General features: G+C 36.0%; 8 protein-coding genes and 8 non-coding genes across 22 annotated transcripts; 10 read left to right on the top strand and 6 right to left on the bottom strand.

Moving 5' to 3' along the window:
* The first annotated feature begins 386 nt into the window (after nucleotides 1–386).
* H06H21.37 (uncharacterized protein) lies at nucleotides 387–2,009 on the top strand. The gene is made up of 3 exons (NM_001392305.1): nucleotides 387–570; nucleotides 666–813; nucleotides 864–2,009. Exons 1-3 carry the CDS (start codon nucleotides 397–399, stop codon nucleotides 875–877), a joined length of 336 nt encoding a protein of 111 aa, NP_001380202.1. The 5' UTR covers nucleotides 387–396; the 3' UTR covers nucleotides 878–2,009.
* On the top strand, nucleotides 864–2,935 carry ubxn-6 (UBX domain-containing protein 6). The gene is made up of 4 exons (NM_068247.8): nucleotides 864–1,410; nucleotides 1,893–2,294; nucleotides 2,344–2,454; nucleotides 2,508–2,935. Exons 1-4 carry the CDS (start codon nucleotides 874–876, stop codon nucleotides 2,769–2,771), a joined length of 1,314 nt encoding a protein of 437 aa, NP_500648.2. The 5' UTR covers nucleotides 864–873; the 3' UTR covers nucleotides 2,772–2,935.
* Nucleotides 2,936–3,041: 106 nt separating this feature from the next.
* On the top strand, nucleotides 3,042–3,664 carry H06H21.11 (uncharacterized protein). The gene is made up of 2 exons (NM_001038330.5): nucleotides 3,042–3,151; nucleotides 3,205–3,664. The coding sequence occupies exons 1-2, from the start codon at nucleotides 3,069–3,071 to the stop codon at nucleotides 3,551–3,553; spliced, it is 432 nt and encodes a 143-aa protein (NP_001033419.1). The 5' UTR covers nucleotides 3,042–3,068; the 3' UTR covers nucleotides 3,554–3,664.
* A 110-nt stretch (nucleotides 3,665–3,774) lies between these two features.
* Nucleotides 3,775–7,659, top strand: dpf-5 (acylaminoacyl-peptidase; the record flags this gene model as incomplete). 2 transcript variants are annotated; one of them, NM_068246.7, is made up of 7 exons in its annotated part: nucleotides 3,775–4,079; nucleotides 4,668–4,983; nucleotides 5,036–5,545; nucleotides 5,871–6,316; nucleotides 6,365–6,509; nucleotides 6,975–7,378; nucleotides 7,425–7,659. In NM_068246.7, 7 exons carry the CDS (start codon nucleotides 3,793–3,795, stop codon nucleotides 7,528–7,530), a joined length of 2,214 nt encoding a protein of 737 aa, NP_500647.2. The 2 variants fall into 2 exon arrangements, with proteins under 2 accessions (NP_500647.2, NP_001368236.1); NM_001380210.1 differs by lacking the exon at nucleotides 3,775–4,079 and having other exon boundaries at nucleotides 4,846–4,983; nucleotides 7,425–7,530.
* A 107-nt stretch (nucleotides 7,660–7,766) lies between these two features.
* On the top strand, nucleotides 7,767–10,977 carry dpf-7 (Dipeptidyl Peptidase Four (IV) family). Of its 2 annotated transcripts, NM_001380209.2 has the most exons (7): nucleotides 7,767–8,196; nucleotides 8,243–8,628; nucleotides 9,060–9,206; nucleotides 9,257–9,618; nucleotides 9,823–9,961; nucleotides 10,009–10,125; nucleotides 10,412–10,968. In NM_001380209.2, exons 1-2 carry the CDS (start codon nucleotides 7,813–7,815, stop codon nucleotides 8,351–8,353), a joined length of 495 nt encoding a protein of 164 aa, NP_001367922.1. In that variant the 5' UTR covers nucleotides 7,767–7,812; the 3' UTR covers nucleotides 8,354–8,628; nucleotides 9,060–9,206; nucleotides 9,257–9,618; nucleotides 9,823–9,961; nucleotides 10,009–10,125; nucleotides 10,412–10,968. The 2 variants fall into 2 exon arrangements, with proteins under 2 accessions (NP_001367922.1, NP_741386.2); NM_171328.7 differs by having other exon boundaries at nucleotides 7,769–8,628; nucleotides 10,412–10,977.
* Nucleotides 10,978–11,173: 196 nt separating this feature from the next.
* Nucleotides 11,174–17,167, top strand: eor-1 (the record flags this gene model as incomplete). Of its 2 annotated transcripts, NM_001380207.4 has the most annotated exons (15): nucleotides 11,174–11,266; nucleotides 11,328–11,608; nucleotides 11,664–11,777; nucleotides 11,836–11,978; nucleotides 12,024–12,197; nucleotides 12,253–12,510; nucleotides 12,559–12,632; nucleotides 12,735–12,919; nucleotides 13,694–13,892; nucleotides 14,349–14,532; nucleotides 14,742–14,842; nucleotides 15,494–15,702; nucleotides 15,753–15,935; nucleotides 16,365–16,654; nucleotides 16,717–17,167. In NM_001380207.4, 15 exons carry the CDS (start codon nucleotides 11,185–11,187, stop codon nucleotides 16,967–16,969), a joined length of 2,730 nt encoding a protein of 909 aa, NP_001367921.1. The 2 variants fall into 2 exon arrangements, with proteins under 2 accessions (NP_001367921.1, NP_001368235.1); NM_001380208.1 differs by lacking the exons at nucleotides 11,174–11,266; nucleotides 11,328–11,608; nucleotides 11,664–11,777; ... (6 more) ...; nucleotides 14,349–14,532; nucleotides 14,742–14,842 and having other exon boundaries at nucleotides 15,553–15,702; nucleotides 16,717–16,969.
* Nucleotides 13,949–14,097, bottom strand: R11E3.17. The gene has a single exon (NR_053142.1). It is a non-coding gene; the product is annotated as an Unclassified non-coding RNA R11E3.17 (non-coding RNA).
* A 1,116-nt stretch (nucleotides 17,168–18,283) lies between the features above and the next one.
* 21ur-13745 lies at nucleotides 18,284–18,304 on the bottom strand. The gene has a single exon (NR_053141.1).
* Nucleotides 18,305–18,377: 73 nt separating this feature from the next.
* R11E3.1 (Tyrosine-protein kinase) lies at nucleotides 18,378–20,615 on the bottom strand. Its single transcript, NM_068243.6, has 6 exons — nucleotides 20,526–20,615; nucleotides 20,216–20,479; nucleotides 19,354–19,941; nucleotides 18,732–19,280; nucleotides 18,553–18,677; nucleotides 18,378–18,482 (listed from the first exon to the last, which is right to left on the bottom strand). Exons 1-6 carry the CDS (start codon nucleotides 20,586–20,588, stop codon nucleotides 18,422–18,424), a joined length of 1,650 nt encoding a protein of 549 aa, NP_500644.2. The 5' UTR covers nucleotides 20,589–20,615; the 3' UTR covers nucleotides 18,378–18,421.
* Nucleotides 20,616–21,004: 389 nt separating this feature from the next.
* On the bottom strand, nucleotides 21,005–21,025 carry 21ur-7600. The gene has a single exon (NR_053140.1).
* Nucleotides 21,026–21,436: 411 nt separating this feature from the next.
* 21ur-10792 lies at nucleotides 21,437–21,457 on the top strand. The gene has a single exon (NR_053139.1).
* 21ur-10967 lies at nucleotides 21,440–21,460 on the top strand. Its single transcript, NR_053138.1, has one exon.
* Nucleotides 21,461–21,668: 208 nt separating this feature from the next.
* Nucleotides 21,669–25,892, top strand: nhr-104 (the record flags this gene model as incomplete). 4 transcript variants are annotated; one of them, NM_171326.5, is made up of 10 exons in its annotated part: nucleotides 21,669–21,995; nucleotides 22,359–22,444; nucleotides 22,582–22,647; nucleotides 22,701–22,891; nucleotides 22,946–23,071; nucleotides 23,411–23,595; nucleotides 23,936–24,051; nucleotides 24,911–25,062; nucleotides 25,113–25,209; nucleotides 25,708–25,892. In NM_171326.5, 10 exons carry the CDS (start codon nucleotides 21,925–21,927, stop codon nucleotides 25,803–25,805), a joined length of 1,188 nt encoding a protein of 395 aa, NP_741384.1. The 4 variants fall into 4 exon arrangements, with proteins under 4 accessions (NP_741384.1, NP_001023342.1, NP_741385.1 ...); NM_001028171.5 differs by lacking the exon at nucleotides 25,708–25,892 and having other exon boundaries at nucleotides 25,113–25,265; NM_001306920.3 differs by lacking the exons at nucleotides 21,669–21,995; nucleotides 22,359–22,444 and having other exon boundaries at nucleotides 22,635–22,647; nucleotides 25,708–25,805.
* 21ur-10512 lies at nucleotides 23,606–23,626 on the bottom strand. The gene has a single exon (NR_053137.1).
* On the top strand, nucleotides 24,128–24,148 carry 21ur-9743. The gene has a single exon (NR_053136.1).
* R11E3.16 lies at nucleotides 25,375–25,526 on the bottom strand. The gene has a single exon (NR_053135.1). It is a non-coding gene; the product is annotated as an Unclassified non-coding RNA R11E3.16 (non-coding RNA).
* Nucleotides 25,893–27,864: the final 1,972 nt, after the last annotated feature.

Genomic DNA, 27,864 nt, shown 5'->3' with positions numbered 1-27,864 from the left:
AAACATCTCAAAACGAACATTTAACCGCAAAAACGTATTTTGGGAAAACAATCACAAACTTTTCACGCAAAAGTGTTTTACCTACATTTTTTTGTAGTTTATTAAGTCACAAAATTAACGACATCATGAAAAATACAGCAGATAATATTTTTCTGTCCGAAAGCTTTCCCCAGTTTAGTTTTCTCCAATAGAAAAACTCCAAGTTTTTTATAGCGTTTTCGAGATGAGCTTTTTTTCAAATTTTCTGAAATGAAGTTTGAAGTTTGTATACAACCCAAAATATATGTTTATCACCGTGCAATATCACAAATGTCGTCATCGCCTTCTGTCCTATTTCGCAATCATTAATTTCCGCAAATCTCTCTGAAAAAGAACTACAATTCCAGCTATTCTTGCATGGGAGAGCCTCTGGTCGCCGAGCCGACAACTGAGCAGACTCCGTTGAGCACAAATTCAGTTGCTTATCAGAGCTCCGACGCGCTTCCAGATTCCTCAGAAGCATTCGGAGTAGAAAACGTTTATCGTGCTTTGATTATCTTCTGTGATAATTATTCGTTGGATAAAAAACAAGTGCGTTAGAGAACATGTTTTTGAGATTTTCGAAATTTTAACGTGAATTATTGTTCTTGTTTCTGTCTAAAATGGCCAAAATTTGAAAATTTCAGGTAGCTCTCGGACTCTTTCTTTCTATTCTACTTTTCATCTTCTCTGTTGGCACTATCATTGCGTGGAATCGATATTCACCAATCATTCAGGAGTTTATCATAAGAGAGAACATTGAGAAAGCGAGAAATAAGAGCAACGAAAAAAATAGTAAGATATTTAACAAGTTCTGCACTGATAACCATTCCAATTTATTTCAGAGAAAGAAGAATGAATAGTTTCAAGAAATTCCTCAACAAAAAGCGAGTCCAGAATCACTTCAAAAAGAGCGGTGAAGGTGTTCGTTTGTCATCCGGCGAGTCATCTTCGCAGCCTTCTGCCCACGCTGGAGCCGCCCAGGGAGGCCAAATTGATCGTGTCGCGGCCGCTGATATTGCTGCTCAGGCTGCTTTCAAACGGATGCAGAAGAATGAACCTCAACAAAATGCTGGAAAACGAAGAATTCAAATGATTGCAAAACGAGAGCTGGAAGAAGAGAGACGTCAGGTTGAAGATCTCAACATTTCTGGGACTTCATCACTGCAGCAACCCGACCGTGAGCAACACCTCGAGCATTCATCCGCAATATCACGTGTTCTCTACACTTCCGAGTTGCTCGGTGAGCATCATATTCGCTCGAAAGCAGATCTTCTTGAAGATATCAAAAATTTCCTTTCTGATCAGATCAGCGAGGCGGATGATGAAAACGATAAAGTGATTGCCGCAGTTTTGATGCTCTATTCACTTAATAAGAAACATCCCAAGGAGGTTTGTGTATGCTCAGAATTTCAAAATATCGAAAAAAAATGAACTCATTCTGGCTAAAATCTCCAATTTTGTCAACTTTTGTGTGTTGCAGCGGTCGGAAAATGTTTTTTAATCTATTGTAATAGTTTCTCACATGTTATAATAACGTTATTTCGTTATTTAGCCAATTTGATCATTTTTAGCTAACAATAGGCTAAAAAAGTTACTTTGTTAACGGAATATTTCGGCAAATTGAAGAGTTTCGCTAAAATTTGCCCGTTTTTTTTTTCTCAAAATTTTGAACCGCCATCATAGTTTTTGTGACATTTTTGTCACATTACCGTTGAAATTAAACTATCTATCCGCAAATTTCGCAAAAATCAGCGTCGCACAGAAAGAAAAAATCAACACGGATTTTTGTAAATCTGCGAATCGGTCGTTTCACCTAAACTGTACGAAATTCGTTGTTTTGGTAGAAAAACAAACAATCTTCTAAATTTCAGACTGCCATCGAAACAATCTGCAAGTATTGTCAAAACATTTTGGAACACCCAGGAGAGGATAAATACAAATCAATTCGTTTGGGAAATAAGGCATTCCAAGAACGAGTTGCATCAGTAGTTGGAGGACGTGCATTCCTTGAAGCTGTTGGATTTACTGAGAAATCTGAAGGAGAAGACAAGTTCCTTGTGTTCACAAAACCATCAGATGTTCATTTGGTGGAGGCTCTGGAAGCTTTGAAGGATGGGCAGGCTGTGCCTATAAAGGTTGCTAGAAATCTAGAGATCTTCAAGCTAAAAGAGGGGCAAAAACCGAAAGCACCAAAGTTGGCAGATGATTTTTACAATTTGTCGACTGCTGAACTCAAAGCCGAACAGAGAAATAAGGAGATGCAGGTGGAGAGAGTGAGTGGAGCTTTAAATTGAAAAATCACACAATAAATTGAATTTTTAGATGCTGACATTGCGTACGAAGGAAATGAGACAAAAAGACGAACAAATGACCAATTATCGCTACAAATATACGTTGATTCGTGTCAGATTGCCTGGAAATTTGTTGATGCAGGTATGTATATTCCAGAAATTCAAGTGATTAATTATTTTATTTTATTTTTCCAGGGAGTATTTGGTTGCCATGAACCATTTTCCGCAGTCCGTGTCTTCGTTGCTTCAACTCTTTCCGATGCTCTTTCGACATCCGAATTCACTCTTCGTGACGCTGCCAGTCAACTCGTGGAGGATGAATCTGCATCGTTGGCTCAACTCAGTCTTGCTCCAGCTGCTCTTCTTCATGTCGTCTTCGCTGAAAACCTGTCTGATTATGGACAAATCGTTGCCGATGAGCATATCGAAATTATCCAGGAGCTTGAAGCTTCCGACTAATTTTTGTATAATTTAAAAATATAATTCCCGGCTATTAGTGTGATATGTTTGTCATTATTTTTTTCCGGTACTGCTGATGTTTTATTTCGCCTAATCGCTTTCGTTGTATTTAACTTATAAGATGCAAAAAGATTCGAGCAGCATATTAAAGATTTTGTACAGAACCGCACTTTAACTGTTTCTCTATTCGTTGTATATCGATTTTTATTTTGAAAATTATTCACTCTATCAAGAAGAAGCCGAAATTCCGCCCACTGCATCTTTTTTCAGTTGTGCTTCTCCAAAAACCATTTTCAGATGTCACAGGATCCCACGATCTCCAATTTTTTAAATGGAAAACCCATCATCGCACCTGTCGGGCCATCTTCTTTATTAACCAGGTTACTTTGAAGCAATTATTTAATTTTTAAGAAAAATTAATTCGAAATTTAAGATTACAATCGTTCCTGCCTCAAATGGAAGAAGCCAATCGAAATATGCCGGAAAACGCGTCAGCTGACGCTTTTCATATTGAAAATGTCGAGGATGACAGCTCGGACGACAGCGATTCGAATTCAGAATCGATTTCGGAAGAGGTACCTGTCACAACTGACGAAAAGAGCACAGCGAGTAGTACACAGAGGATTGAAATTGATTTAGACGTGTTCAAGGAGATGAACAGCGCAGTTGATGACAGAGATGTCGGAATTCAGAATGTCGAAGCTCTTCCAGAAGCATTTCAGTCAAAAGGAGAGGATTCGAAACCGGAAATTACAAAGAAACCGTTGATTGAAGAATTATGAAATTTATGTTTTTTCTATTGTTGTGAATTTTTTGTTGAATTTGTTACTTTTTGACCTACCCCTCGAAACATTTTCTCACATTGCGAAATGAATCAATAAAATTTCGATTTTAGATTTTTATTCATTTATCTCATTGGTTTCTATCCATTTTTGAATTACCTTCCCATTTTTATTTATCTCTGCCTTTTCTAAAATTCTCCGAAAACTTTTCCGAAATGCAGCGTCTTCTCCTTCGTAAAATGTCGTCTGCTGTGGTGACAAGTGCAGCTGAGTATGATGTGAGAGCGTTGGAAAAGCTCAAGGATCTTTATGGCGATCTGGCACAAATTCCGATTCCAACTCAAGGACGAATCGAGAAGAAGTCAGGAGATGAGTTCATCAAAGTCACCACGACTTGGGATAACCGTGCCATGCAGCTGAATAAGTTGACTCGTCAGCAACGTGTCAGCTTGATTGGAAAAAAAGGACCGGAAGTTACGGATCGGTATCTGATGACGTCGGTTTCGGTGCCAATGTGTAATTATGAGTTAGTAAACAATTATTCGGAGATTGAATGGAGTCTGTGGGAATTTTGCCAAAAATAACAGAGAACAGTGACAATATGACGAATAGAACTGCTGAAATAATTATAGAATTTCGCTAAATTTTTTATGTTTTCTTTTCATTTCGCGGAAAACCCAATACTTTCTTTAGAAAACTGCATAATATTTGAGTGTCCGCGTGATGCATACACTTACGCACATAGTGCGTCGGAGAAAACGCTCCTGAATTCACTTTTTTTTTTGAATATTCCATTTTCTTCATTCTTTCAGGTATTTCATGCTTTTTTCGATTATTTATCACAAATATGTAGTTGAAATTGTAAAACTAGTTAAAATTTTCCTTCTTTTAATAAAAATTGAATTTGGGAGCGTTTTCTGTGACGCCTTTTTTGCGTGAGTGTAGACAATGCGCGGGTGCTCTAATATAATTCAATTTCAGCCAAATTGAAAAGATTCCATGATTATTTTAGCGGTTTTATTCGGTTCGTTGATATTTTTTCTCTTGGTATGAGAAAATACCCCCGGCAGACGCTACTCTATCTTTATGAATATGGAATAAATTCTAATTTCAGAAACCAAAGAAGTGTGTATTCCGCATCAAACTCCCGTGTTGCTCAACTTCTGACCATCGGAACTGGAGACGATAAGAAACAATATTTGAAGATCTACAATCTTGAGGAACATGTGGAAGAGCTTTGCGCTGATCTTTCCACTCAGAAAAAGCACGGAACAATTCACGGTGGTGGTTGTATGCCGTTCGGATGCCTTCACTTTTCGTACGGGGAGGGGCATGTTTTGTACGTGGCTGAGAGAAATTCGAAAACTTCGCAATACTTTGATGCTGATATAGAGTGGGATAACGAGACGAAGGTTTTCGAAAGCAAAGTGGTATAGATTAAATAAAAAATATAAGTTTCGATTTCTAGAGAATTATTTGCAGGGCAAGAAATTCGAGCTCACCGAGTCATGGGGAGAGCAGAACGATGGTGTCAAGCAGCCGGTGATTTGCATTGTCGACATCTCCAGTGGAAATGTGACAGCTCTCGATCAAATTCCTGCGAATATTTCCCCATCCTACACGAAATGGGCTCCAGGAGATGCTGGCGTTGTTTTCTTTGGCCTCGAAGAGCAGGACACCCCACGGCTTGGCAGAATCTACTGCAACAATCGCCGTGGAAATCTTTACTACTATGAGCTTGCGACCGCAAAGCTGACGAAGATCAGTGAGGGTGAAATCTCGGCTGAAGAATTGCAATTTTCGCCCGACGGAAATACTTTGGTGTGGTTCCAGAGAGCAGCAGATGGACCACATCAAGCAGTTCTTGAAATGGTAGCTGTTGAGTGGCCATTGAAAGTAGATTCTGCTGAAAACATTGAGAAGCGAATCATTGTTCCGATTGTGAAGGAGAAGAGATCTGCAGACGAATTCCAGGGATTCACATTCCCACAGGTACTCAGGCAACTCAAATCTAATATGAAAATATTAAATAGCAATATTTTTGTAGTAAATACGAGAAATAGTGCGTCCATATAAGATTACTAAAAATTTCGAATAGATTTCGATTTTGTCTCAAAAGATTACTAATTTGTCTCAAAAGACTGTGAACTCATCTCCGAAGATTGAGATTTTGTCTCAAAATATTGAAAATGCAAAAAACTGCTTCATCGAAGATTTTTGGAATTAAAGTTTTTTCCTGTATTTCGATATGTACATGAGGAAGGGACAGAATATAAGGCAATATAATTACCGATTTTTCAAAAATCAATATTTACAGACAGCAACTCGTTCTTGGTCTACTGATTCCAAGCGTCTTATCCTTTCAAGTTCCTGGTGCAGCAAGTTGGAACTGCTTTCCGTTAACATCGCAACTGGGAACATTGAAAAATTAACCAATCACTCCATATGCCTTGGAACTTGGTCTCTTCTTGATGTCTATGATAACGAAGTGCTCGCAGTCGTCTCTGCTCCGAATCGCCCACCAAACGTTCTTCTGGGACAACTTCCAGGGACAGGAAAAGCCGAGGAAATGGTTTGGGTGCGAATCGACGAGGCGAAGGCTGTTGATAAACGTCGTCATCTCTTCGAGTTCTCCTGGGAATTTGTGAATCTTGAGCGTGACGGAGCGACTTACGAAGGAATTCTGATTGTTCCAAATGAGGGAAACAATCTTCCAATGGTTGTGAATCCCCATGGTGGACCTCATGGTGCATCCATGGCAAGGTGAGTTACTTTTTCCCTTTTTTAAACGTTTTTCATTTAAAAGTTCAGCTGGCCACGTCGGGATCTTACTACTCTTCTCAACTCTGGATATGCCGTCCTTCAAGTCAATTTCCGTGGATCACTCGGATTTGGTGACGATTTTATTCGTGCTCTGCCTGGAAACTGCGGAGATATGGATGTTAAGGATGTTCATGTAAGGAGAACATTTTTTTAAAACTTTCTCTGTGTTATGGCAAGACTCAACCGGATGTTATAAAGCTTCAAAGTTCCGAAAATCAACCTCTTCGCCCGAATAACTTGAATTTCGCGCAAAAATTAACCCACTTACCGATTAATTTATTTTTCTGGAATTTAGTCGATTTTTCGTGTTTTTATATTGAAAATTTAAATGTTTTCTGACAAAACTTTTAACAAAAGTCAAAAATAATACGAAAAATCGTTTTTAGATTCAAAAAATGAATAAATCTATCCGCTGAAAATCCATGAAACACATTTACGCGCGAAATTTAAACAACGATAATGATTTTCGGTAGTTTGAAGCCTTTAAACATCCGTTTTAGACATTCTTGTGCTGTTTTGCATATCGTTTTGTCAAAGAATTTAGAACGTTTATTCGACTACACCGCATGTATTATCAATGTAATTAATACTAATTCAGAACGCAGTTCTCACCGTCTTGGATAAGAATCCACGTATTTCTCGAGACAAGGTTGTACTCTTCGGAGGATCTCATGGAGGGTTCCTGGTGTCTCATTTAATTGGACAATATCCAGGATTCTACAAAAGTTGTGTTGCCTTGAATCCAGTCGTCAACATTGCCACAATGCATGATATCACTGATATTCCTGAATGGTGCTATTTCGAGGGAACCGGAGAATATCCAGACTGGACAAAGATCACGACCACCGAACAACGGGAGAAAATGTTCAACTCTTCGCCAATTGCTCATGTGGAGAACGCAACTACTCCGTATCTCTTGCTCATTGGTGAAAAGGATCTTCGTGTCGTTCCTCACTACAGAGCATTTATTCGTGCTCTCAAGGCTCGTGGAGTTCCGGCAAGGTATTCTTGAAAAATTGTTTGCAAGAGAAATTGTTTTTTTTTTCAGGGTTCTCACCTACCCACCATCGAACCATCCACTTGATGAGGTCAACGTTGAGGCCGACTATGCAATCAACATGGTCCGCTGGTTCGAGAAATCACTGTCTCAGTAAATATACTAATGTCTATATGTATTTATCTATTCATCGGCTGCTTCTTTTCCTGCCCCCGGTATTTTTTCATTCATTTTCCCGTGATATTGCCTTGTAAATCTCTTATATATGAACGGTTTGTATATTCTGGAGGATTTCAGTTTTTCAACGGTTTTGGTTTTCCCATTTTTAATTATTTCTAGTGGAATTTCTAAATTGAACATCTGAAATTCCTAGAGATTTCTTACATTTCTTACAGGCAGTCAATATTTAGCAGCTTCATCATATACGTGTACAACTATAATGTCTACAGACGAGGAGGTCCCGTTGGCCACTCGTCAAATGCATGAAGCTTTTGTCACAATCTCACAACAAATGCTTCAGTTCCGGGTGAATACTGCACGTATCACAACTCCTTCCGATTACGAACCACAAGAAGTTTGGGTCATTTACGAGACATTAGAGTGCCCAGATCAACGGCAATACATGAGATCACGTGGATTAGTGTCGAGGAATAAACTTTGGATGTTAATGGAAACGGAAACGGATAAAGATTGGAAATACTTCACCCATATATTTTCGGATGATTGTAAAGTCTGCGTATTCGTAGCAGAATCCATAGAAATGGGTCACGATAAGGATGTTATTCAAGTAGAAGATGTTCAATATAAGAAGGCAAAATTCACGGTAGCTCTAGTTAAATACGTATATCATGGACCTATTATTGTGACAGGACCAAATGCTCATTTCAAACTTTCTCGAAATAATAAAAAATTGCTCTACTTTGCACTACCAAATGAAGAACAAAAGGAAACGCAGGGACGTGGTGAGCGCCAATTTGTGATATGCATCTTCGATTTCGATGCGAAAGGAGTTACAGTAATCACTGATGAGAATATTTGTAATCAGACGATCACAGCAGTCGAATGGACGCCTGATGGTCGGGGAATCGTATTTCATCGAGGACAAGACCTTCTCTGGCACAGATTTGGAGAGAAATATATAAATGAAATATCAACGAATCTATCGGCTCCGTTGAGGATTACTTTCTCGCCAGATGAAAGTCGAATGGCTGTATTTCTACGACCGAATATTCACAATGATGCTGATATTATTTTGGTTAGATATAGGAAATTCAAAAGTAGACTAGACACAAAATGTGCCTAAATGAACAAAAAATATATCGAAAATAATCGAATTTTAGCTAAAATCTCAAATCTAAGTCGCAGCTGTCTAAAATTGATTTTTACTTAATTATCATCATTTATTGCAAATTTTGGTAGTTTACCGCACGTGTTTTGGTCACTTTTGGCTACCTTTCGGCTTTAAATATGTCAAAATTACCGAAAAAACGTGAGATAAGCTATAAATATATGCAATATAGGCCGATAATCGAATAAAAATTAATTTCCACATTAAAATTGAAAAGATGGTAGGTTTAGCTAAAAATTTGCTAATTTTTCAGAAATTAGTTCTTTTTTGGCAGATTTTGTATCTATAAATACCCAAAACTGTTCTCCTTAAACAAAACTAATTTTCTTCGTTTTCAGTTCCATTACCCATTTGTAAAAGCTGCCGTCCAAGTGAGACATGACGTGCTGAGACTAGGAAAATCGAAAGTATGGAGCGTTCCCGATAGGCCGTGGGCTTGCAATGGAAAGCATTTATTGTTTAACACGAATTACAAGAATCAAGTGGTAACAAATATATTCGATTTAATTCTGCATTAAAATAAATTTATTTCCAGAATAATTTGGCGATTCACGTTGAAAGTTTAAGAACCACGTGCCTTGACTTGAAACGGCCTTCACTAATTATTGATGTTCGAGGCGATGAATTCCTTTTTGAAACGATCACAGCAAACGCTTATTCTCGTCTTTGGCATTCTCAATTGGGCTCACAAAGTGATGGTAAATTCACGGCATCGCTGTTATGCACACACAAGCCAGAAAACGATACGATTCACAATTTTCACATTTATCCAATGAGTTTTCAAAAAATTGGCAATTCTGCGATACTCTACATGTTGCCGGAATGTGTTTCTCCCGGATCGAAGTTCCCGCTGGTCGTGGTCCCCTTTTCCGGATTAGAACCTAATTTCACCGTTAGGTAGATTTTTTTTCTTTAGACTCAAAATTTATTGAAAAATCAACAAAAAAAGCATCGAAAGAATTGCAAAATTCACGGATCGAGCTTTCAATTTCAACCGCAATTTTCTATCTTTATTTTTTTAATTTAAAAATGTTCAAATAGCAATTTTCCCTGTTTATAAAGAATTGATTTATAAATTTAAAATTAAATTTAAATTTTCAGTACCGTTGACCCTGTGCTCTCTACAATGGTAACTTGTGGCTTCTGTGTGCTAGTTGTAAACTATCGGGAGCCATTTATAGCAATTCCAGGAACCTGCTTTCCAAAGAATTGTGGTTCGGAATGTATTAATGATGTTCATGTAGAGAATCGTTCGTTTTTTTCCTCATTTTATGATTTTTTTTACAGGAAACTGTACTAGAAGTTCTCGAGAGACACGGAGCGCGGTTAGATGAAAAATATATTTACTTGTATGGATTTGAATTTGGATCTTTTGTGGCGTGTAGTCTGATTATCAAACATAAGGTGGGATATTACATCGACGCGAGATTCTGCGATTTTTGGTGAAAAATACAATACCCGGTTTCGACACGACATGTTTTCTTCAGAAATATTTTGAAAGTTTTATTGATAGATCCGTCAGTTTTGCGACATTATAGTTAAAAAAAAACAAAGTCTCTGATTTCGGTACTCCACCTTTAACTTTCAAAAAATGTCGTGTCGTTACCCCGATATTTTTCTATTTTTGGCACGAAAATCACAAAATTTAGCGTCTCATGGATTTTCATATTTTTTAATTCACTATTTTCAGAAATTCTATAAAGGATGTGCACTCGTACGGCCGATGCTCGAATTTCCATTCACAACGTGTGCAGTTGATACAGAAAACCCTGAAGCTGAATTTCTGAAAGACGTGGAGCCGGTCTCACATGCGTCTGAAATTGTTACTCCGATGTTGATTGTTCTGGAGAATAAAAGCGATACAAAGTACAAAGATTTTGAGTCTACAATTCACAATAATGGCGTTCCGTGTTTTGGAGAATACGAAGAAGAAGACGAACAAGTGAATGATTTCGTTGTGAAAGTCATTCAATTTTATAGAACACCATATGGAGAATACGAGAATGGTTCTAGAATTGAAACGCCGGTTCCTGATGATTAATTATTTATTTTTTCTTTCTTGAATTATTACTAACTTATATTGTTAATTCATTAAAAAAACGCCGATTAGAACAATGTCTACATCAGCTTTAATTCGTTGTTAAAATATGTTACAAATTGGAATTTCGCTCAGTTTTAAATTTTTTATGTGTCGTTATGCTCAGATATATATTTTCTTTTTTTGAAATCTCGAATAAAATTTGAATTTCGTTAAATATATAACTATCGTTAAAAATCCATTGAAATAATATTTGCAAATCGATAATCTTTTAGATTGTTCAGTAGAGCGCGTCTGCACACTCCTCACCCGATTTGAATCGGAGCATTTATTCTAAGTTTATTGACGTCTTCCTCGATAAAATGTGAGTTTCCCATCGAATAAATTATAAAATCGCAATGAAAATTATTTCAATTTAATTTCAGATGACATTAGTAGCTAGTTCCGAAAACACAGGGCTCTGTCCAATGACATTTGATGATAGTTCTGGGCAAACCAGTCATATGTGTAAGAGTTTTGTATTTAATTCAATCTTGGCTTGATAATTAAATTAACTTTTATTTTTCAGTGTTCCAACGATTACAATATCAACGAAAAACCGGCCGATTTTGTGATGTGGAAATTGTTGTTCAAAACAAATCATTTGCGGCTCATCGAAACATTTTAGCAGCTCACAGTCCATATTTTGACGCAATTTTCAAATATTGCAAAATCACAAAGGAACAGCTCACAATAAATAGCAAATCTCCACAAGTTTTCGAGTTATTCCTCAATTATATGTACAGTGGAACAGTGATTATCGATCGATCAAGTGTTTCGGAGCTATTGAGATTTGCAAATAATTTTCTGGTAATATTATTGATTTTTCGATCGACTATTCCTGCTATAATTCCGTTTTTTTCAGATAGTGAAGCTAAAAGTGTATTGTGCAGCTTATTTGGATCGATATCTAGACGCGGCCAATTGCTTATCAATACGAACGTTAGCTCAGAGATATAATCTACCAGGACTTGTGAAAGTAAGAATTTGAATTTTTAAAGCTTTAAAAGCGAGAAACTTCGAATTTCTTTTTTCAGTCTGCTACAGACTACTTTGACAGCAATCTTAATCGATGTTTACTGGAATCCAGAGATATAATTGGTTACACGTATACACAACTGACAAGACTCATTGGAGATCCGAAATACGTGGATTGTATTACTTCTGACACTTATTTAAAGTGAGTTTTTTCGTTCCAAAATGACTAAAACAGTAATTTTTTCAGATTAATAGTCCGCTGGGTCGGTGAAGAAGTATCGAAGCGAGAGGAAATCTTCCGATTACTACTAGAATCCTGCGAATTTCGAGAAGTTTCAGCTGACACACTGGAATTTCTTCTGGATTACTCGCCGTTGCTATCGAAAAGTCAGAAAAGTCGATTTTTGCTACTACATGTCATGTAAGTGGAGTTGTTAAAGTTTACAAAATTATTACTGATGAAATAATTTTTGTAGGGAAACAAATAACATGCTTATGGAAAAGTACTCGACTCAACTGAGCAGTCTTCGTCAGAAAATCGTTGATCTTCCGATTCTCCACGATCCATCTCAATTTGAAGATGATATTTATGATTCAAGTGATTCTGAAGAGGATCCAGATGATTATATAGCTGATGGACATCCAACATCTGCACAAGTTGTTGAATACGGAAATGATGTTAATAATCGACTGAAAATGAAGATTGCATTCCAGCCGGGAAATGAGAAGAAGCGGTTAGTGATTATATGAAAAAATTGATAAAATTCAATGGAAAATTTTAGATTAAAACGACCAAAAGGAATGAAAAAACATCATTTGCACCCAATTCCACCGATTAATGCGACGGAAAATGAAAGTGAGCTGGTTTTTTTTCTCAAAAAAAAAGGGATTTTGTGAAATTGTAAAATCAAAAATTGAAGAAATCTTCTGTCAAATTCCTTATCAATAAAATTTCCAGGTATTCCATGGATCGACGAAGACGAAATTGATGGTGTATATGCTACATGTTCATTGGAAGGATGTCATACCTATGGACCAGTTGACAATTTGGATCCAGATGATTGTGAAGATGAAGAAGATCAACCTGATGAGAATGGACCGTCCACTTGTATTTTCTGTGGACTGCGGACTGCAAATGAGGAGGTATTGACAAAAAATAAATCAATTAAAACCTTGAAAAAATGCGAAAAAAATATTATTTTTCTCAAATTTAAACCGTCAATATGATTTATTCTATTTTTAGACGTCAAAAAGGTCTCGACACACCGAACAATGGGCTACAGTAACCTGTTGTCGGTGTGGTGAGACCTGACCAGATTTTGGCGAAAATTTCATATTTTGGCGTTTATTTAATATACAAAACTCGACACGACGATTTTTGGCTACATCAAGAAAATTTACGCCTTTAAAGATTACTGTATTTTCAATCTGAGGAGTTTTTATCGATTATTTTTAGTTTTTCGATAAAATATATTTATTTATCAACCAAATATTCCGAAATTTAAATAGTTTTTAAAAAGCTTAAATTTTAGAAAAAAAAACTATGAAAAATCAACAAAAACACCGTACAGTAATCTTTAAAGGCGCATAATTGTTTTCGGTTCTAACGAAAATTTGTCGTGTCGAGACCAGGCTCGAAAATTGCAAATTTTTGTGTCTATATAATATATATCTTTAAAAATATTTTTTTAAAGAATTACAGCACAATTTGGAAACTTTCATGCATAATTTATTTTTTTAAAAATATTTTGATGTAAAGTTCCATATTTTGGGAAAATGTAAAAACAAACTCGTGTACGAACGATCTTCTGCTGGTTTTATGAGTTTTATGTTCCAAAAAACCAAAAAAAAAAAAAAACCAGAAAAGTGTTGTAAAATATTTCGATCGATTCTTCAACAATTTCCTCATATTTTCAGCTTCTCGAAAAGCACAAAGCTCGTCATCACAATCGCAATACGTATTATATGTGTCATTTATGTGAATTTGAAACCAATTGGAGCAAACAATTCTATCTTCATTGTGCTGAGCACTGGACAGAGATACCGTATCGATGTGAAACGTGTCCGTTCACTTCAAATGAGATACAAGAGTTTTTGACCCATAGGCTTCAGCATAGTGAGTTTTTACAAAAATTTTGGAAAAAAACGTACATTTTTTAATTTTGAAAAAAAAACTCTTTTTTTTTGAAACTACAAAAAAATTAAATGTATTTTCAGATAAATCGTTTCTTTTTCTGAAATTCACAATGTTTCTTGAAATATAAACCTATTTTCATTTAAAAAACCAAATTATGAAAATTAATTTTTGTAAAAAAATTGATCGATAATGTTTTTTTCATATTTTCAGAATTTACCAACAATATCAATTTAAATTTTTAATTAATCTCCAAAAAATCGAATGAATAGCTAAGCTTTCAATTTTCTGTTTTTTTTTTAAATTTACCATCAGACACACGTTGACTTTGCCGAAGGAAACACATTAAAACCGAAAAAAAACGGCTGAATAAAATTGTTTTCCAAAATTACTTTCTAAAAGAAACAAAAAAACCCTCTAAAATTGTCAAATTTTCAGCCGACGAGCGTTTCTTCAAATGCGGTGAATGTGCATGGAAAGGTCGAACTCGTTCTCAACTGTTTGCTCACGAACGAATGCATTCTGTACTCGATGATCGATCATTACACTGTGAAGAGTGTGGAAGAGGATTCCAACAGCATAGTACATTGGATCATCATGTTGCTAGTCATAATGATCCTAGGTAAGTTTTTACTATGAAATTTCGAGATCTGAAAGTTAATAATGTGCGAATTTGAAATAAAAAACCATGCAAGATCTGATTTTGAGGCAATTCCAATTTTGCTAGTAACGTTTGGAGGCAATAATAATAATTGTCTCAAAACCAAACAAGGCGACTTTTATTCAAATTCAGAATTTTCACAATTTCCATCAAATTCTTCCAAATTTCAGGCCTTATATCTGTGAGGATTGCGGTTTCGCCACCAAAACCGCCGATCATCTTTCCCTTCATCGTCGTCAACATACTGGAGACAATTTTAGCTGTCACATTGGTCAGTTTGTATTTCCTGTAACACCACGCATTGGAATACACTGAATGCCAGAATAGTTCCGTTATCACCTGCCAACCGATCCATCATTTGGATGACTTTTGCGCAGTTCACTTCTACTTTTTTCCAACCAAAAACCCCCCTCGCTGCGTCTCCTTATCACCCGTACTATTCCATTAATTTTCGTTTCTCCTTGGCGACACAGCGCCGCCTTTTCCGCACAAAAAATGGTCGAAAAAACGAAAGAAAACGGCGGCTGAAGATAGAAACAGTGGTTAGATCATCTGTGGATCATATCACTTTCACTTTTTTTTTCTGCCGAACACACACTGGGGTACTGTAGGTATTTGGTAATGGTTTTATCGTCGCGCTCGACATAAAATCATTTCGACGTGTTTCATTAGTTTTTGCGCTTTTGCAGAGAACTTTTCTCAGAGCTTCTTCTTCTCCAATGCAGGGCCTTTCCCAGCTCGCTTCACGCTGTGCGTAATTTTTTCGAGTTTTTAAACATGGAGTATTGTTTAAACAGCTATGGAGTTGATCTGAGCAATTTTTTGTTATTTTTCCTATAAAATGACATATTTAAAGATCCTGAAAACTACACTATAAAATGACATATTTAAAGATCCTGAAAACATTACTGTTAATTTTCAGCCGGTTGCGACTACTCGTCGACCAAAAAAAGCCAACTGGCGGCCCATCTCCGTACCCACATGGCGGTTCGCGCCCATCTCTGCAAGATCTGTGGCCGTGGATTCATCGAAAAATCACATCTGGTCCGTCACGAGAGGATTCATTTGGAGGAGAAGCCGTTCAAGTGTGATCAGTGTGAATATGCATCTAGTCGGCGTGATAAGCTTAAGGTTTTTGAGCATTTTAGATGATAATTTTTGATAATTTTCATAATTTTTAGGAGCACATCATCAAGCATCACAATTCGGAAGTGCTCACATTCCAAAAGACTCAACGAAGAAAGTATAAGAGACAGAGAATGTTGGCTGCCGCGAGCAATATTGTGAATAATCCGGATGCTCTGTTCCGTCCAATTACTTCTGATGATGCTGTTAGCAATTGGCAGGCTACTAATGACTTTTCGGTAGGTTTATTGAATTAACGAAGAGCCAAGCGACAGAATTTCTGAAATTTCGCCAATTTTTCCTTGTCGAAGCAGCTGAAATATAGTTTCTTTCAAACTATAACCCGTTATTGCATATATTTTCGGTACTAGATCTTGCTTAAATTCGCCGATTTAGGCACTATTAAAGTCAATAAGCATCCAATTTTGGTCATATTATGCCAATATTGATGATTTTTGGATGCCTATCGACTTTAAAAGTGCCTAAATCGGCGAATTTCAGCAAGATCTAGTACCGAAAATATGCAATAACGGGTTATAGTTTAATAGAAACTATATTTCAGCTGCTTCGACAAGGAAAAATTGATGGTTTTTGGGATTTTTGAAAAATCGGCCGTTTGGGGTTATACAAACTTAGAATCTAGAAATTTCTCATTTATCAATTTCCAGACGTACTCTCCGAATCCCAACGATTACGGTGGACCATCAACTTACGGCAACCCTTCATCTCCTCAGCGTGCCTTCTCAGTCGTTCATCCATCTCAACATCAACATCATGCCCAATCACCTGGCTGTATGTCTATGATGAATGTTCCATTACGGGACAATCATCATCAGATGCAGCGACAGGATTCACCGGGAGATTCTGTTGGAGGTGGTCAAGGAGGTGGTGGTGGTGGTGGACCTGAAGGATCAGACAATACACATGGAGTTTTGATGACACCTAACTTGGTGATGAGGTTTGTTACCTGTAAATTTTGCAAAAAGCAGTGCCGCATTAATTCTAAACATTATTTTCCAGATCTCCACATAACCGGAGTGCTGTCCAACCGCAATTCAACAATCTCTCCACAAACTCTGATCCACAACAACAGCAGCAACAACAGCAACTCCGTCCATTCTCACTTCCAACCTACGGACAAATGGATTTGGCTCAGGCGGCTCAACTCCAGCAACTTCAACAACAACTACAAGCAGCCGGGCTTCCACCGACTGGAACCCCGAATAATCAAGATAATTCCAATAATGCATGGAATCCGTGGAATGTACAATAATAAATATAGTCCTGAAACTGCCTAAAACCTCACTTTTGAAAAAACCCCTTTACTATCTTTGCCTTTTCTTGTAACATGTTTCAAATTGTTCTTAATGCCTTCATTTTGATATGTGTATGATCTCCTTGTTTAATGCCTAATTAGTCCTAAATGGTTTTTATGGTTATAAATAAATTTATGAAATTATAGATGACATTTTTAACTGAAACATTGTTTTATTTTTCTTCCAGACCACATAAAAGCGGCCATTTAGTTTATTTTCAAGAAAAATTCAAAGGTTGGGCCGAACCGGGAATTGAACCCCCAGAACCCCGTGCCGCACAGCCGGGGATGGCGGCAAACGATTTTGTCTGGCAAATTGCCGAACATTTTCGGCAAATTGTGGTTTGCACATGTTTTTTGGAAGTTTCAGAATTACAATTTTCATCCGCAAAATTGTACACATCATATAAATGTTCCTACATCTATATTGAAAAGTAAGCAATTTCAGAAAGAAAAATGGGAGAAATTTTCAAAAAGGCGCAGTTTTAAGTGTTTCCGTCTTATAAAAATCCCTCTAAAAACTTCCGGCAAATTGGTGTTTGGCAAACGGCAAATCGGAAACTTGCCGGAGACCAAAATTTCCGGCAAATCGGAAACTTGCCGGAAACCAAAATTTCCGGCAAATCGGAAACTTGCCGGAAACCAAAATTTCCGGCAAATCGGCAACTTGCCGGAGACCAAAAATTTCCGGCAAATCGGAAACTTGCCGGAGACTAAAATTTCCGGCAAATCGGAAACTTGCAGGAAACCAAAATTTCCGGCAAATCGGCAACTTGTCGGAGACCAAAATTTCCGGCAAATCGGAAACTTGCCGGAAACCAAAATTTCCGGCAAATAGGCAACTTGCCGGAGACCAAAATTTCCGGCAAATCGGAAACTTGCCGGAAACCAAAATTTCCGGCAAATCGGCAAATTGCCGGAAACCAAAATTTCCGGCAAATCGGAAACTTGCCGGAAACCAAAATTTCCGGCAAATAGGTAACTTGCCGGAGACCTAAATTTCCGGCAAATCGGAAACTTGCCGGAAACCAAAATTTCCGGCAATTCGGCAACTTGCTGGAAACCAAAATATCCCGCAAATAGGCAAATTGCCGGAAACCAAAATTTCCGGCAAATCGGAAACTTGCCGGAAACCAAAATTTCTGCCAAATAGGCAACTCAAAATTTCCGGCAAATAGGCAACTCAAAATTTCCGGCAATTCGGCAACTTGCTGGAAACCAAAATTTCCGGCAAATAGGCAACTTGCCGGAAACCAAAACTTCCGGCAAATCGGCAGTAGGTCGACAAAAAAATTGCTGAACGGCACTTGCCGCTGCATCATATGACAGGCCTGAAGCGGAGCGAAAAAAATGCTAACGAATTCTTGAAAGCTTGTCATCTTTATTTCATAAACCTTTGAAAGTTCGGATCTATTTCTCGACTGTTTGGCTTGACTTCTTTCCAGCTCTCTGACCAGTGTTCGGTGAGGTTCTGATTTTTCAATTTGACAGGTTATAATAAAAATTGTAAAATTAAAATGTAAAGATGTAACTTCAAAAACCTTGTCTTGCGGCGGTAATCATTCTGTTTCATCGAATTTGTAGCATTGCGAGGAGTTGAACTAGTAAGATTTGGTACCATCATTGAACGATTTGCATCGGATGTCTTCTGGTTGTAGTCAGACTTCTGAAAATCAAAAAATGAGTATCTTCCTCTATAACTAAAACTAAAAAAACCAACATCTGAAGCAAGATTGAGCATTGTACTAACAGCTGCAGCATTATGCATATCATTGATAATTGGTTCAATAAATCTGCTGACGTCATCCATAACAACACGTCTTTTAGGATCAACCACGAAGATCTTCTCATGCACAAATGATCGAAATTTCTCTGGGCAGGATTCAGGAATAACCAAGTTTATTCCGTTGACCACATTATTCTTTGTAACAGTATTCGTGACACCTTCCCATGGTTCTGCTCCATTCGAAAATATCTCGAAGCACATGACTCCATAGCTGTAGACATCAGTCTTCGGAGTGAAGAAGCGAGTTGTAATTGTTTCAGGTGCAAGCCATTTGATCGGAAGCTTCTGAGCTGCGCAGAGTTTGTATTGATTTCCAACTACAGAAAGTCCAAAATCCGAGAGCTTGACCACTTTATCATTCGAATATAGGCAGTTACGAGCTGCAATGTCACGATGGATACAGTGATTAGCGTGAAGATATTGGAGTCCTTGAGCTGCACCAAGGCACATTCTCATCAGCTCGAGATCGGAGACTTTGTTCTTCTGAAATATTTTAGATTGAATTGGAAAAAAGACAAAAACTAGACTAAAGGAATTTTGGCCATCTCTTAATTACCTGCAAATATGTATTTAGAGCTCCTCCGTTAACCAATTCCAATAGAATGTACAACGGTTGCTCAACAACTGCAACTCCAAAGAACCGCACGATATTTTTGTGCTTGAAGTTTCTCATCAATCTGGCTTCATTCATCATTTCTCGAATCTTCATCTTATTCAGTTCTCCTCCTTTCATCAACTTCACTGCTACATCCAACTTCTTGTTTTTTCGATGCAAAACTCCTTTGCGAACCTCTCCGTAGGCACCTTCTCCAAGCTTATCACCAAGTTTCACAGCTGAATGTCTATTCTCCCAGACTTGAAGATCGATGGGAGTTTTCAGAAAACGATTTTCCTTTGTCTCCAGTGCATTTGTGACGTGATAATTGGCGAGTAAAGCTTCAATGGTTGGAAAAAGGTTCCCTTTGATTCCGAACTTTCCATCAAATCTACGAATAACCATGTTTCTCATTTTCCGTTCTCCGAGATTGAGCTCAGATTTTGCATCAGACTTTGTATTTGTCTGTTCAGTTTCTGTACCACCACGTTCCGATGAACAAACCGAGAGAATAATATCTCTTTTGATGCCAGTTGTTCCTTCTTTCTTCTGTAAATATAATTTTATGAATTTTTAAAATCTGCCAGTTAGAATTATTTCCAGAAGGAGAATATCAAAACTAATTAGCTCGCAAAATAATCAACGATGTTCGACTCGAAAGGATATTGCCAAGCTCACTTTTCTTCGATTTTTAAACTAATATCGTTTAACTGAACTGATATACATACAATGAGAACAATACACCGAAAATATAGATGGACTAGAGGAGAAAACTGCGGAACCGTTGGTGGCGAGAGCTGGAAACTGCTAACATGAAACTTACAGTGGTGATCTCACTGACACGGATCAAATAGTCTCCTTCGTTTCTGATAATAACTCCGAGATCGTCTCGAGGAAGGAATCCATGATAAAATGGCATTGCTTGGAGACTTTTATAAAGTTCTTCGTCTTCAACCACATCTTTTTCCACATAAACTGACTTGCTAGTCGCTGATTCATCCTTTCGATCACTTCCTTTTTCGTCCTTTTTTTCACTTCCTTTCTCTTCGCTAGCCGTCGTTAAATCTGGACGGCGCTCCTGAGTTTCCTGAAATATGTACTTTGGATTTCTTTACAAATTCAGGTAAACTCACATCTGTAGTTGTCTCTCTAATCGACTTCTTTTTGATAATTTCGCCAACTTCTGAATCGCTCATTCTTTTTTTGAACTTCTATGAGGACAATATTGAGAACTAAATTTTTTCCTCCTTGTATTGTTGTTAATCGTGTTTTTTTCGGAATGCTACTACAGTTCACGTATTTTAATTTTGCAAGTATGAACTTTTGTTAATAAATATTTAATTTAGTTCATTACGCTGCGGCGCACAGTGCCCCAGAACGGGGTTTTCGTGGCATTTCCTCCTTCTTTTTATCATTAGAGCGAAAAGATGAAACCGTGGATATTTTCGTAGAAAAAAGAGCAGTTTAAAAACATTTTTTTCCGTTGCATATTCAAAATTTTTTTTTTTTGTAAAATAGATGAATATCGAATAATTTTTCTTTGCCACTAACGCCAAAATTTCGGTTCTCTGGATCTTACGTGAACACGTTTTTTGGAGTGCACAGGTTCACAATATGATTAGTCTAGTGTGGAATATTGGAGATATTCCAGTTTAAAAAAGTTGTATATTGGAAACAGTAAAAAAAATAAAAGTTTCAAAATTCAATATTGGTGATACATTTTTCTTGTATCTGAAAAACCTTTTAAACATTTTTGAAAATGACAAAAAATTCAAAATATTTCAACATGTACATATTTCATACAGCAAAAATGGTGATGTAGTTTTCTTCAGTTGTAGATACGAAATACAATGTTGTTTTTGACTAAACGTTTTTTTACAGTTTGTTTTGCAATTTGAAGCAATGCTCCAACAAGTCGTAGTGGTGGGTATTATTTTTTGAAACATAAAAAAATTGCAAAATTAAAAAAAATCATTAGTAACACTTTGCAAATTTTTTACTGTTTCTTCTATCCTATTTGTATGTTTTAAAACAAAATCCCCACTAATTCTACATTACCGGTAATAGAAAAGTATCTAATTTTTTGTTGTTTTATAGGCAAACATTGATGAGGAAAATATAGGAAAATTTATTTTGGTTTCATATGCGTAATGGCGCAAACTTTGTACTTGGCAGAATCTGATTTTTCCCCCTTTTTTTAAATAAGATAAACATGAAATAAAACTATTTAACTGAAAATTAATATTTGTTCTCTATGTATTTCAAAATTATCTTTTGAATGTATGCATTTTCTGAGACACTTTTTTAGGCCAAAAACTACCAAGACTCGTAATTTGTAGCCAAGAAATCAAAGTTTGCATCATTTGAATAGACAGTGTAGAACCAGTTTCTATCTCTCTCTCTGTCTGTTTCTCAATAATCTCTATTTACTTTGTTTCTCTATTTCTCACGTGGAAAACATTGGAAATATCATCATTTGGTCGATGGCGTGTAGTGCAAAACAGTATTTTCTACCAGTTATCACTGATAAAAATGCGTTTCAATCCGTGTGATGTATGTCTTTCGCCTGGAAATGGAAAGCATTTTGGTGTCGATGCTTGCAGGTAATAATTTGATTTTTTAATACTAATTCAACATATAATTATTGCCGATATTAAAAATTACTCTTTAGAAAAAAATAATAAACTTTTGAAAATGAAGGGGCTCAGAAAAGTGTTTGCTTTAAATGACAGCACACAGTAATGACCGAACATAACTCTAAAAAATAATAAAATTTAGCTCGTGTTTTAAACGATTTTTTAAATTGCGCTGGAGTTCAAAAGCAACATTTTATCGACAATAAGAGAGAAAATCAGAAAAAAAAAACGCTTTAATCTAATTTTTCAGCCTGAAAAATATTTTTTGAATGTTTTGTAAATTTTCTTAAATGAATTGAAACAATTTTTGTTGAAAATCACATATTTAAGAGGTTGCACAGCATTCTTCCGGCGAACAATAGTCAACAAGAGAAACTACAGTTGTAGTGAAGATGACACTTGTGAAATTGAAAAATGTGAGTATGCTTTTCCGCAGAAATTATAATTTTAACTTTTAAACTTTAATAAACTTATACAAGAAAGAAGCTTTAGTTTTGGCAGTAATCTTTGAGAATTCTTCGAAACAGTAAAAAATTCATAAACTTTTTTTCAGCAGAAGGGCTACTTTGCAAGAAATGCCGATTTGAAAAATGTTTGAAAGTTGGAATGAAAAAAGAATGTAAGTTTTTCACTAAAAAGATAAATACATTTTCACCACTTCCAAAATTCCAGCGATTCAAAAGCATCGTGACATTTATGGTCGCCGAAACCCGGAAAATCGAGCTCTGATAATTTCTCCGTCAACTTCACAGCTTCAAGTCACAATTCCCATTACCCTATTATCAAGTGTTAAGAGAAATTACGCAGAATTGGAAAATGTAAGAGAAATTGTACACAGAATGGATGGTTTCAGTATGTTTCTGGTAAGAAAAAAATATCGGAACACAAATAAAATTTCAATAAGTTTCCTGTTCCAGAAGCCAGCTCCACGTGGTCAAACATATAAAGAAACGTATCGTTTGTTGCTCCGAGAGTTCTATTTAGTGTCTGACTGGGTTTCGAATTGCTTTCCACTTTTTAAAGAACTACCAAATTCTCAGAAGGTATAAACAAAAAGTGAACAAAATATCCTTTGCTAGGCCAGGTTTAATCTGTATAGTGAAACAGTAGAATTTAAATTGGGCGAAATTTGAGTATTTTCATCTACAAAAAAACAAGATTTTGCCAAACCGGCAAATTTTTTTATGACATACTTTGGTTGTTTGTTACACGTTTATTCGTTGATTTAGGTAAATTTTAGGTCGATGCGGGACCTGAAAATGGTTTTTTCCAAAGCTGTGAACAGCTAAAACTCTTTTTCGATAAATTTTCAAAACACTAATTTCTAGCAAACTTTAAAGATTTCATGAAACTGTAAAATCTCCAAAATTTCTGAAATTTAGGACATACTTCTGCGAAACTTCTACCTAACTTTTTACAACTTGGAAGCTGGATTCTTTGCGTGTCAGCATAATAAAATAGACGTCTGGTTTTTACCCAATGGAAATTTTATTGATTGTCAAAATTTGGAAGCTTTTTACTATGATCCACACAATCAACAACCAATGACATCGGCAGATGCTGCAAGGTAAGTCATATATTATGTCTTGCTCAGAAAATTGAAATTTTGAATGAACTCTGCTTCCTTTTTCATAATATTGAAACAAGAAAGTTTTAAAAAAAACTTAAATTGAGATCATATCTGATTGATTCAATTCATTGACAGTATAAATTTTGGACTCACTTTTACTATTTTTTCTTAAATCTCCTTTACTCAAGAAAGACCAAACTCTTTTTGTTCATAGAGTAATTAAAATTGGAAAAAATAGAATTTCCAAAAAATTAAAAAAAATCGCTGTTTCATAAATACATACACTCAATATCAGAGCTTCTTTTATTATCATTGAGTTTGCTTTTTTTGTTTCCAGACTATTCAAAGGAACATGTACTGAATGTAAGCGGAATGTTCTCGAACCAATGCTCAGAGAAAACGTGACACAATTCGAGTTTCTTGCTCTAGCAGCATTATTGTTGTTTGATACCGGTAATATTTTCGAATCGAAAACTTTTTATCTGTTTCACAAACATATGAAATTCAATTCATGTTTTCCTTCGGATGATTTTACGGCACTAGCCAATGGGATCGGATTTTCCGCAATTTTTTTGACATTTGAACTGTCGACCAAAACTTTAAAACACTGATTGAAAATTTTAAAGCTTAAGGTAATAGACAGTGTGTTTCACTTTGTTGATCACAATCAGTTTTGCTCGCTATTATAATAGCGATATAATTCAAGTTTTCAATACAAGAAAAAATCACAAGCACTATATTAAATTATAACTTGTTAACGCAAAAACTTAATCAGAAAGAACTTTCTCAGAAAACTTTAAAAAATATTGATAAGTTCTTGATTAATTTATGTTCAAACGATTTTTTTACATAAAAAATACATTAAAATTAAAAGCCAATTTCTTACACTGTTAACAAACTATTACAGTATTTTTTGACAAGGGAAACTAAAAAAGAAACAGATTGAAAATTTTGAGGCTTCTTGCTCTAGCAACGTGTTTCTATACTAATATTGACAACGTGTTTCTATACTAAATACAGTAATATATTGTAATCCACGATCCGCCTCGCATAAACCGGAAATTTGAAAGTTACCAGAGAGACAATAGAAAATACTTTTTATTGAAAAAATAACATTCTAGAAAACTATACGAAGAGTTTTTTTCATTTTTTACTCCTACCTAACGGGATTTCCTTATTTATTCCATATAACTATAGTTTCTACATCCTCATTTTTCTAAAGTTTTGCAAAATGTTTAACTGAGTCTTCAAAGATAAGTGCCGCTTTACCACCCAGTTTCATAAAACATCAACGTTAATGAATTATTTGCAGGTCTCGAAGATCAATCAGATGATTGCATGGATCTTTGCCGGAATGTTCGAACACTTATTCAACGGGAAATGATTCAATACTATTCAAATAAACATTTAGACGAGTATCCATTGAGAATGGCAGATGTCATTTCACTGATTCCCAGGGTACAAGTAAGTTTTCAATTTCAAAGACTAAATAATAAAATACTAGAAGTTTGCAGAAAGCTGCTCAAAAAATGCAGAGCGATATGGAAATTGGTCACTTGTTTAACACTTACGCTGCTGAAAAATCATTTTTTGAGAATTGTATGGGAAAAGGTTGAATCTTAAGGAGTTTGGGAGATTTTATTAATAAAATTATTGAAACTGTTTAATTACAAATACATTGAATACCACACATAATATATGTTCACCGCAAGTTTTGATCCTACCATACCGTCAAATTTTTCAAAACTAACTTGAAAAAATAGAAGAAGAAAAAAGGACACACACACACACACACACACACACACACACACACACACACACACACACACACACACACACACACACACACACACACACACACACACACACACACACACACACACACACACACACACACACACACACACACACACACACACACACACAGATACATCCCAAAAGCGAATTGAGGATGATGGGCTTCCACTTCAGTTGCACAGGTTTTTTGGGCAAAAAATTAACTTTTTTTTTAAATAAAATTTTTATAAAACCTTGTTACAGTTTTATTTTTTGTTTGAATTCAAAAAAAGTTTTTTCTGAAAAAACGGCGGAAAAAATTTTTAATTTCAGAAACGTCCAACGAACACAATCCTTCACCACGTGGAGGAAAATTCGAAAATGAAAAAGAGAATTCTGTATTCCTGATAATAGGCACCATTATTCCCTGAAAATAGTCCATTTTTCCAATTTTAGCACAACAAATTACGCATCAAACTCTCCCACAACTCCCTCCACTCACACAACATTCCGAAATAAGATCAATAAATAATCCGAAATTGGCTATAACTCTCATTTCCGGTTGTCACATGTTTTTCTCCCGAATTAAACGTTCCAATAGATTTGTCAACCTCCCAGTGTTTTCAAATTTTAGTTTTTTCTTCCAAGAATTTCCATATTTAATTTGCTCATTTTTCTTTTATTTATTTGTTGGTTTTCCTCTTTTTATATCCGATCCAGATCACAAGGATTCGAGCTTATTCTTTCAATAAATTGGAACTTTTGAAAAATATAGAAATAAATTACTATTGGTGCCTTTTTAATTGCCATCAAACATTTCTATTAATAAAAAAGACAAATAGAAATATTCCCAAAAATCAGACCCCCTTGCTGCATAGTACGGCTGCTGTGATGGGTAGTGCCACCGAGAGGGCAAACCACATTCAGAGGCTTGTGAAGGGGGGAGACAGCGGCCGGAGTGCTGGTGGAGAGGGTAAACCACATTGACATGCTGCTGAGAGGGGCGAGATCGAATGATAGGCTGGTGAGAGGGTAGGTACTACTACTGAGAGGGTACTACATTTTAAAACAATTTCCCCATTAACGATACACCTTCTTTAATTGTTGATTTTTGCAAAACTTTTTATGATTTTTATGATGTTTGAAGTTACGTTAACATTCTGGAAGCTTTTTGCAAATTTTCTTTTGAAAGGAATCGGAAAATTTCTTAATTCAGTTGGGTGAAAAAAAATCAGTCTTTTGAACATTTTTGAATTTATTTTTGCGAAAAATGTTTAACCCGAAGTATACGAATAACTCTGTTTCAGAATTCTGCCCTTTTTTCGTACTTTACGTCAGAAGCGGATACTGCCAAAGTACGTGTGAGATTAGTCTGGCTTCGCAGAATAAGTGCAGTCTGAAAGTTTTCTCCGTAGCTTAATATTTTTCAAACTTGCAAGGTCTGAGAAATATCTGTTTCGCGGAAATTTTCGGATTTTCAAATTAGCTCCCTAATCGGATTTTCAGACTTTTGATAATTTTGAAGGTGAAAAGGCATATACCGTATATCTTCTATTAATATGGCCTCCCTATTAGACTTGCACTCCCTATTAGTATTGCCCCTCGGAGACCTTCCGAAAATTAGTATGGCACTCCCTATTAGTCTTGCACTCCCTAATAGCCTTGCGTTTACTCTTTTTTATTGCAGGCCCGTCTTGTTAACTTCAGGATTTCAACGAAAAAATTTGCCTATTTTGCAACAGTTTTTCACAACATTTCTACGAGATTGAAGTTTTTGAACTTATATGTTACAATTAAAATCAAATTTTCTGAATTTTTACATAAGATTCGTGCTTTTTCAGAAAAAAACTTGTAAGCTCAAAGTCAGAAAAATGTTCTGAAAATTAGTATTGCACTCCCTAATAGTCTTGCACTCCCTATTAGTATTGCAAGCGGGAAGACCATCGAAAAATAGTATTGCAGTCATATTAATAGAAGAAATACGGTAAACATTTCTGAACCGGTATGGACATTCCTTGGAATATTTCTGAAATGTTTTGTCTGGTTGGGATGTAAAAAGTTTCAAATAAAAAAATCTTATTAACAGAAATTTCAATAACGTTTCCTTCCGTGAAAACGCTCCTAAAATCTTGGGAAATTCAAATAAAAATAATTTTTGGGGCTATTTTATAGTCTTCGATAAAAGTAAATGCAAATTCCTGAAAAAAACGTTTTCGAAATCAAGAGAGTTTGGCGATGTTGCTCAATTTTTCGCAAGGACTTATTGCTGTGTCTGGAAGTTTTCACTGAGAACATGATGGCAAAATTAATACGTTCCCTTGTTAGTTCTTAAATCAACTTTCGCATCAACTTTTTTTTCCTGTGCTTCCATCATTTCCCAGAACCTTTTCATCAAAACTCCCATAATAAAGGTGTATTGTGTTGTTTGCCATAAAGCATTTAACCTTGACCATTTTCTCCCACCCTATCCCCTATTCACATTTTACAACA

The sequence above is a fragment of the Caenorhabditis elegans genome, chromosome IV (assembly GCF_000002985.6).
Source record: "Caenorhabditis elegans chromosome IV".
NCBI classification, from domain to species: domain Eukaryota; kingdom Metazoa; phylum Nematoda; class Chromadorea; order Rhabditida; family Rhabditidae; genus Caenorhabditis; species Caenorhabditis elegans.
The sequence above is the reverse complement of the archived record's forward strand: the minus strand, read 5'-3'. Positions and strand labels throughout refer to the sequence as shown.

Excerpts from the sequence above, each read along its gene's own strand:
- R11E3.1 (NM_068243.6), bottom strand. The coding sequence starts at position 20,588 with ATGAGCGATTCAGAAGTTGGCGAAATTATCAAAAAGAAGTCGATTAGA. Across the intron at positions 20,480-20,525 it reads TTAGAGAGACAACTACAGAT|GAAACTCAGGAGCGCCGTCC; the intron begins GTGAGTTTACCT and ends TACATATTTCAG. Across the intron at positions 18,483-18,552 it reads GATTACCGCCGCAAGACAAG|AACCTCACCGAACACTGGTC; the intron begins GTTTTTGAAGTT and ends TTGAAAAATCAG.
- H06H21.37 (NM_001392305.1), top strand. The coding sequence starts at position 397 with ATGGGAGAGCCTCTGGTCGCCGAGCCGACAACTGAGCAGACTCCGTTG. Across the intron at positions 571-665 it reads ATTCGTTGGATAAAAAACAA|GTAGCTCTCGGACTCTTTCT; the intron begins GTGCGTTAGAGA and ends TGAAAATTTCAG.
- ubxn-6 (NM_068247.8), top strand. The coding sequence starts at position 874 with ATGAATAGTTTCAAGAAATTCCTCAACAAAAAGCGAGTCCAGAATCAC. Across the intron at positions 1,411-1,892 it reads ATAAGAAACATCCCAAGGAG|ACTGCCATCGAAACAATCTG; the intron begins GTTTGTGTATGC and ends TCTAAATTTCAG. Across the intron at positions 2,295-2,343 it reads AGGAGATGCAGGTGGAGAGA|ATGCTGACATTGCGTACGAA; the intron begins GTGAGTGGAGCT and ends TTGAATTTTTAG.
- H06H21.11 (NM_001038330.5), top strand. The coding sequence starts at position 3,069 with ATGTCACAGGATCCCACGATCTCCAATTTTTTAAATGGAAAACCCATC. Across the intron at positions 3,152-3,204 it reads CCATCTTCTTTATTAACCAG|ATTACAATCGTTCCTGCCTC; the intron begins GTTACTTTGAAG and ends TCGAAATTTAAG.
- dpf-7 (NM_171328.7), top strand. The coding sequence starts at position 7,813 with ATGTCTACAGACGAGGAGGTCCCGTTGGCCACTCGTCAAATGCATGAA. Across the intron at positions 8,629-9,059 it reads ATGATGCTGATATTATTTTG|TTCCATTACCCATTTGTAAA; the intron begins GTTAGATATAGG and ends CTTCGTTTTCAG. Across the intron at positions 9,619-9,822 it reads GAACCTAATTTCACCGTTAG|TACCGTTGACCCTGTGCTCT; the intron begins GTAGATTTTTTT and ends TTAAATTTTCAG.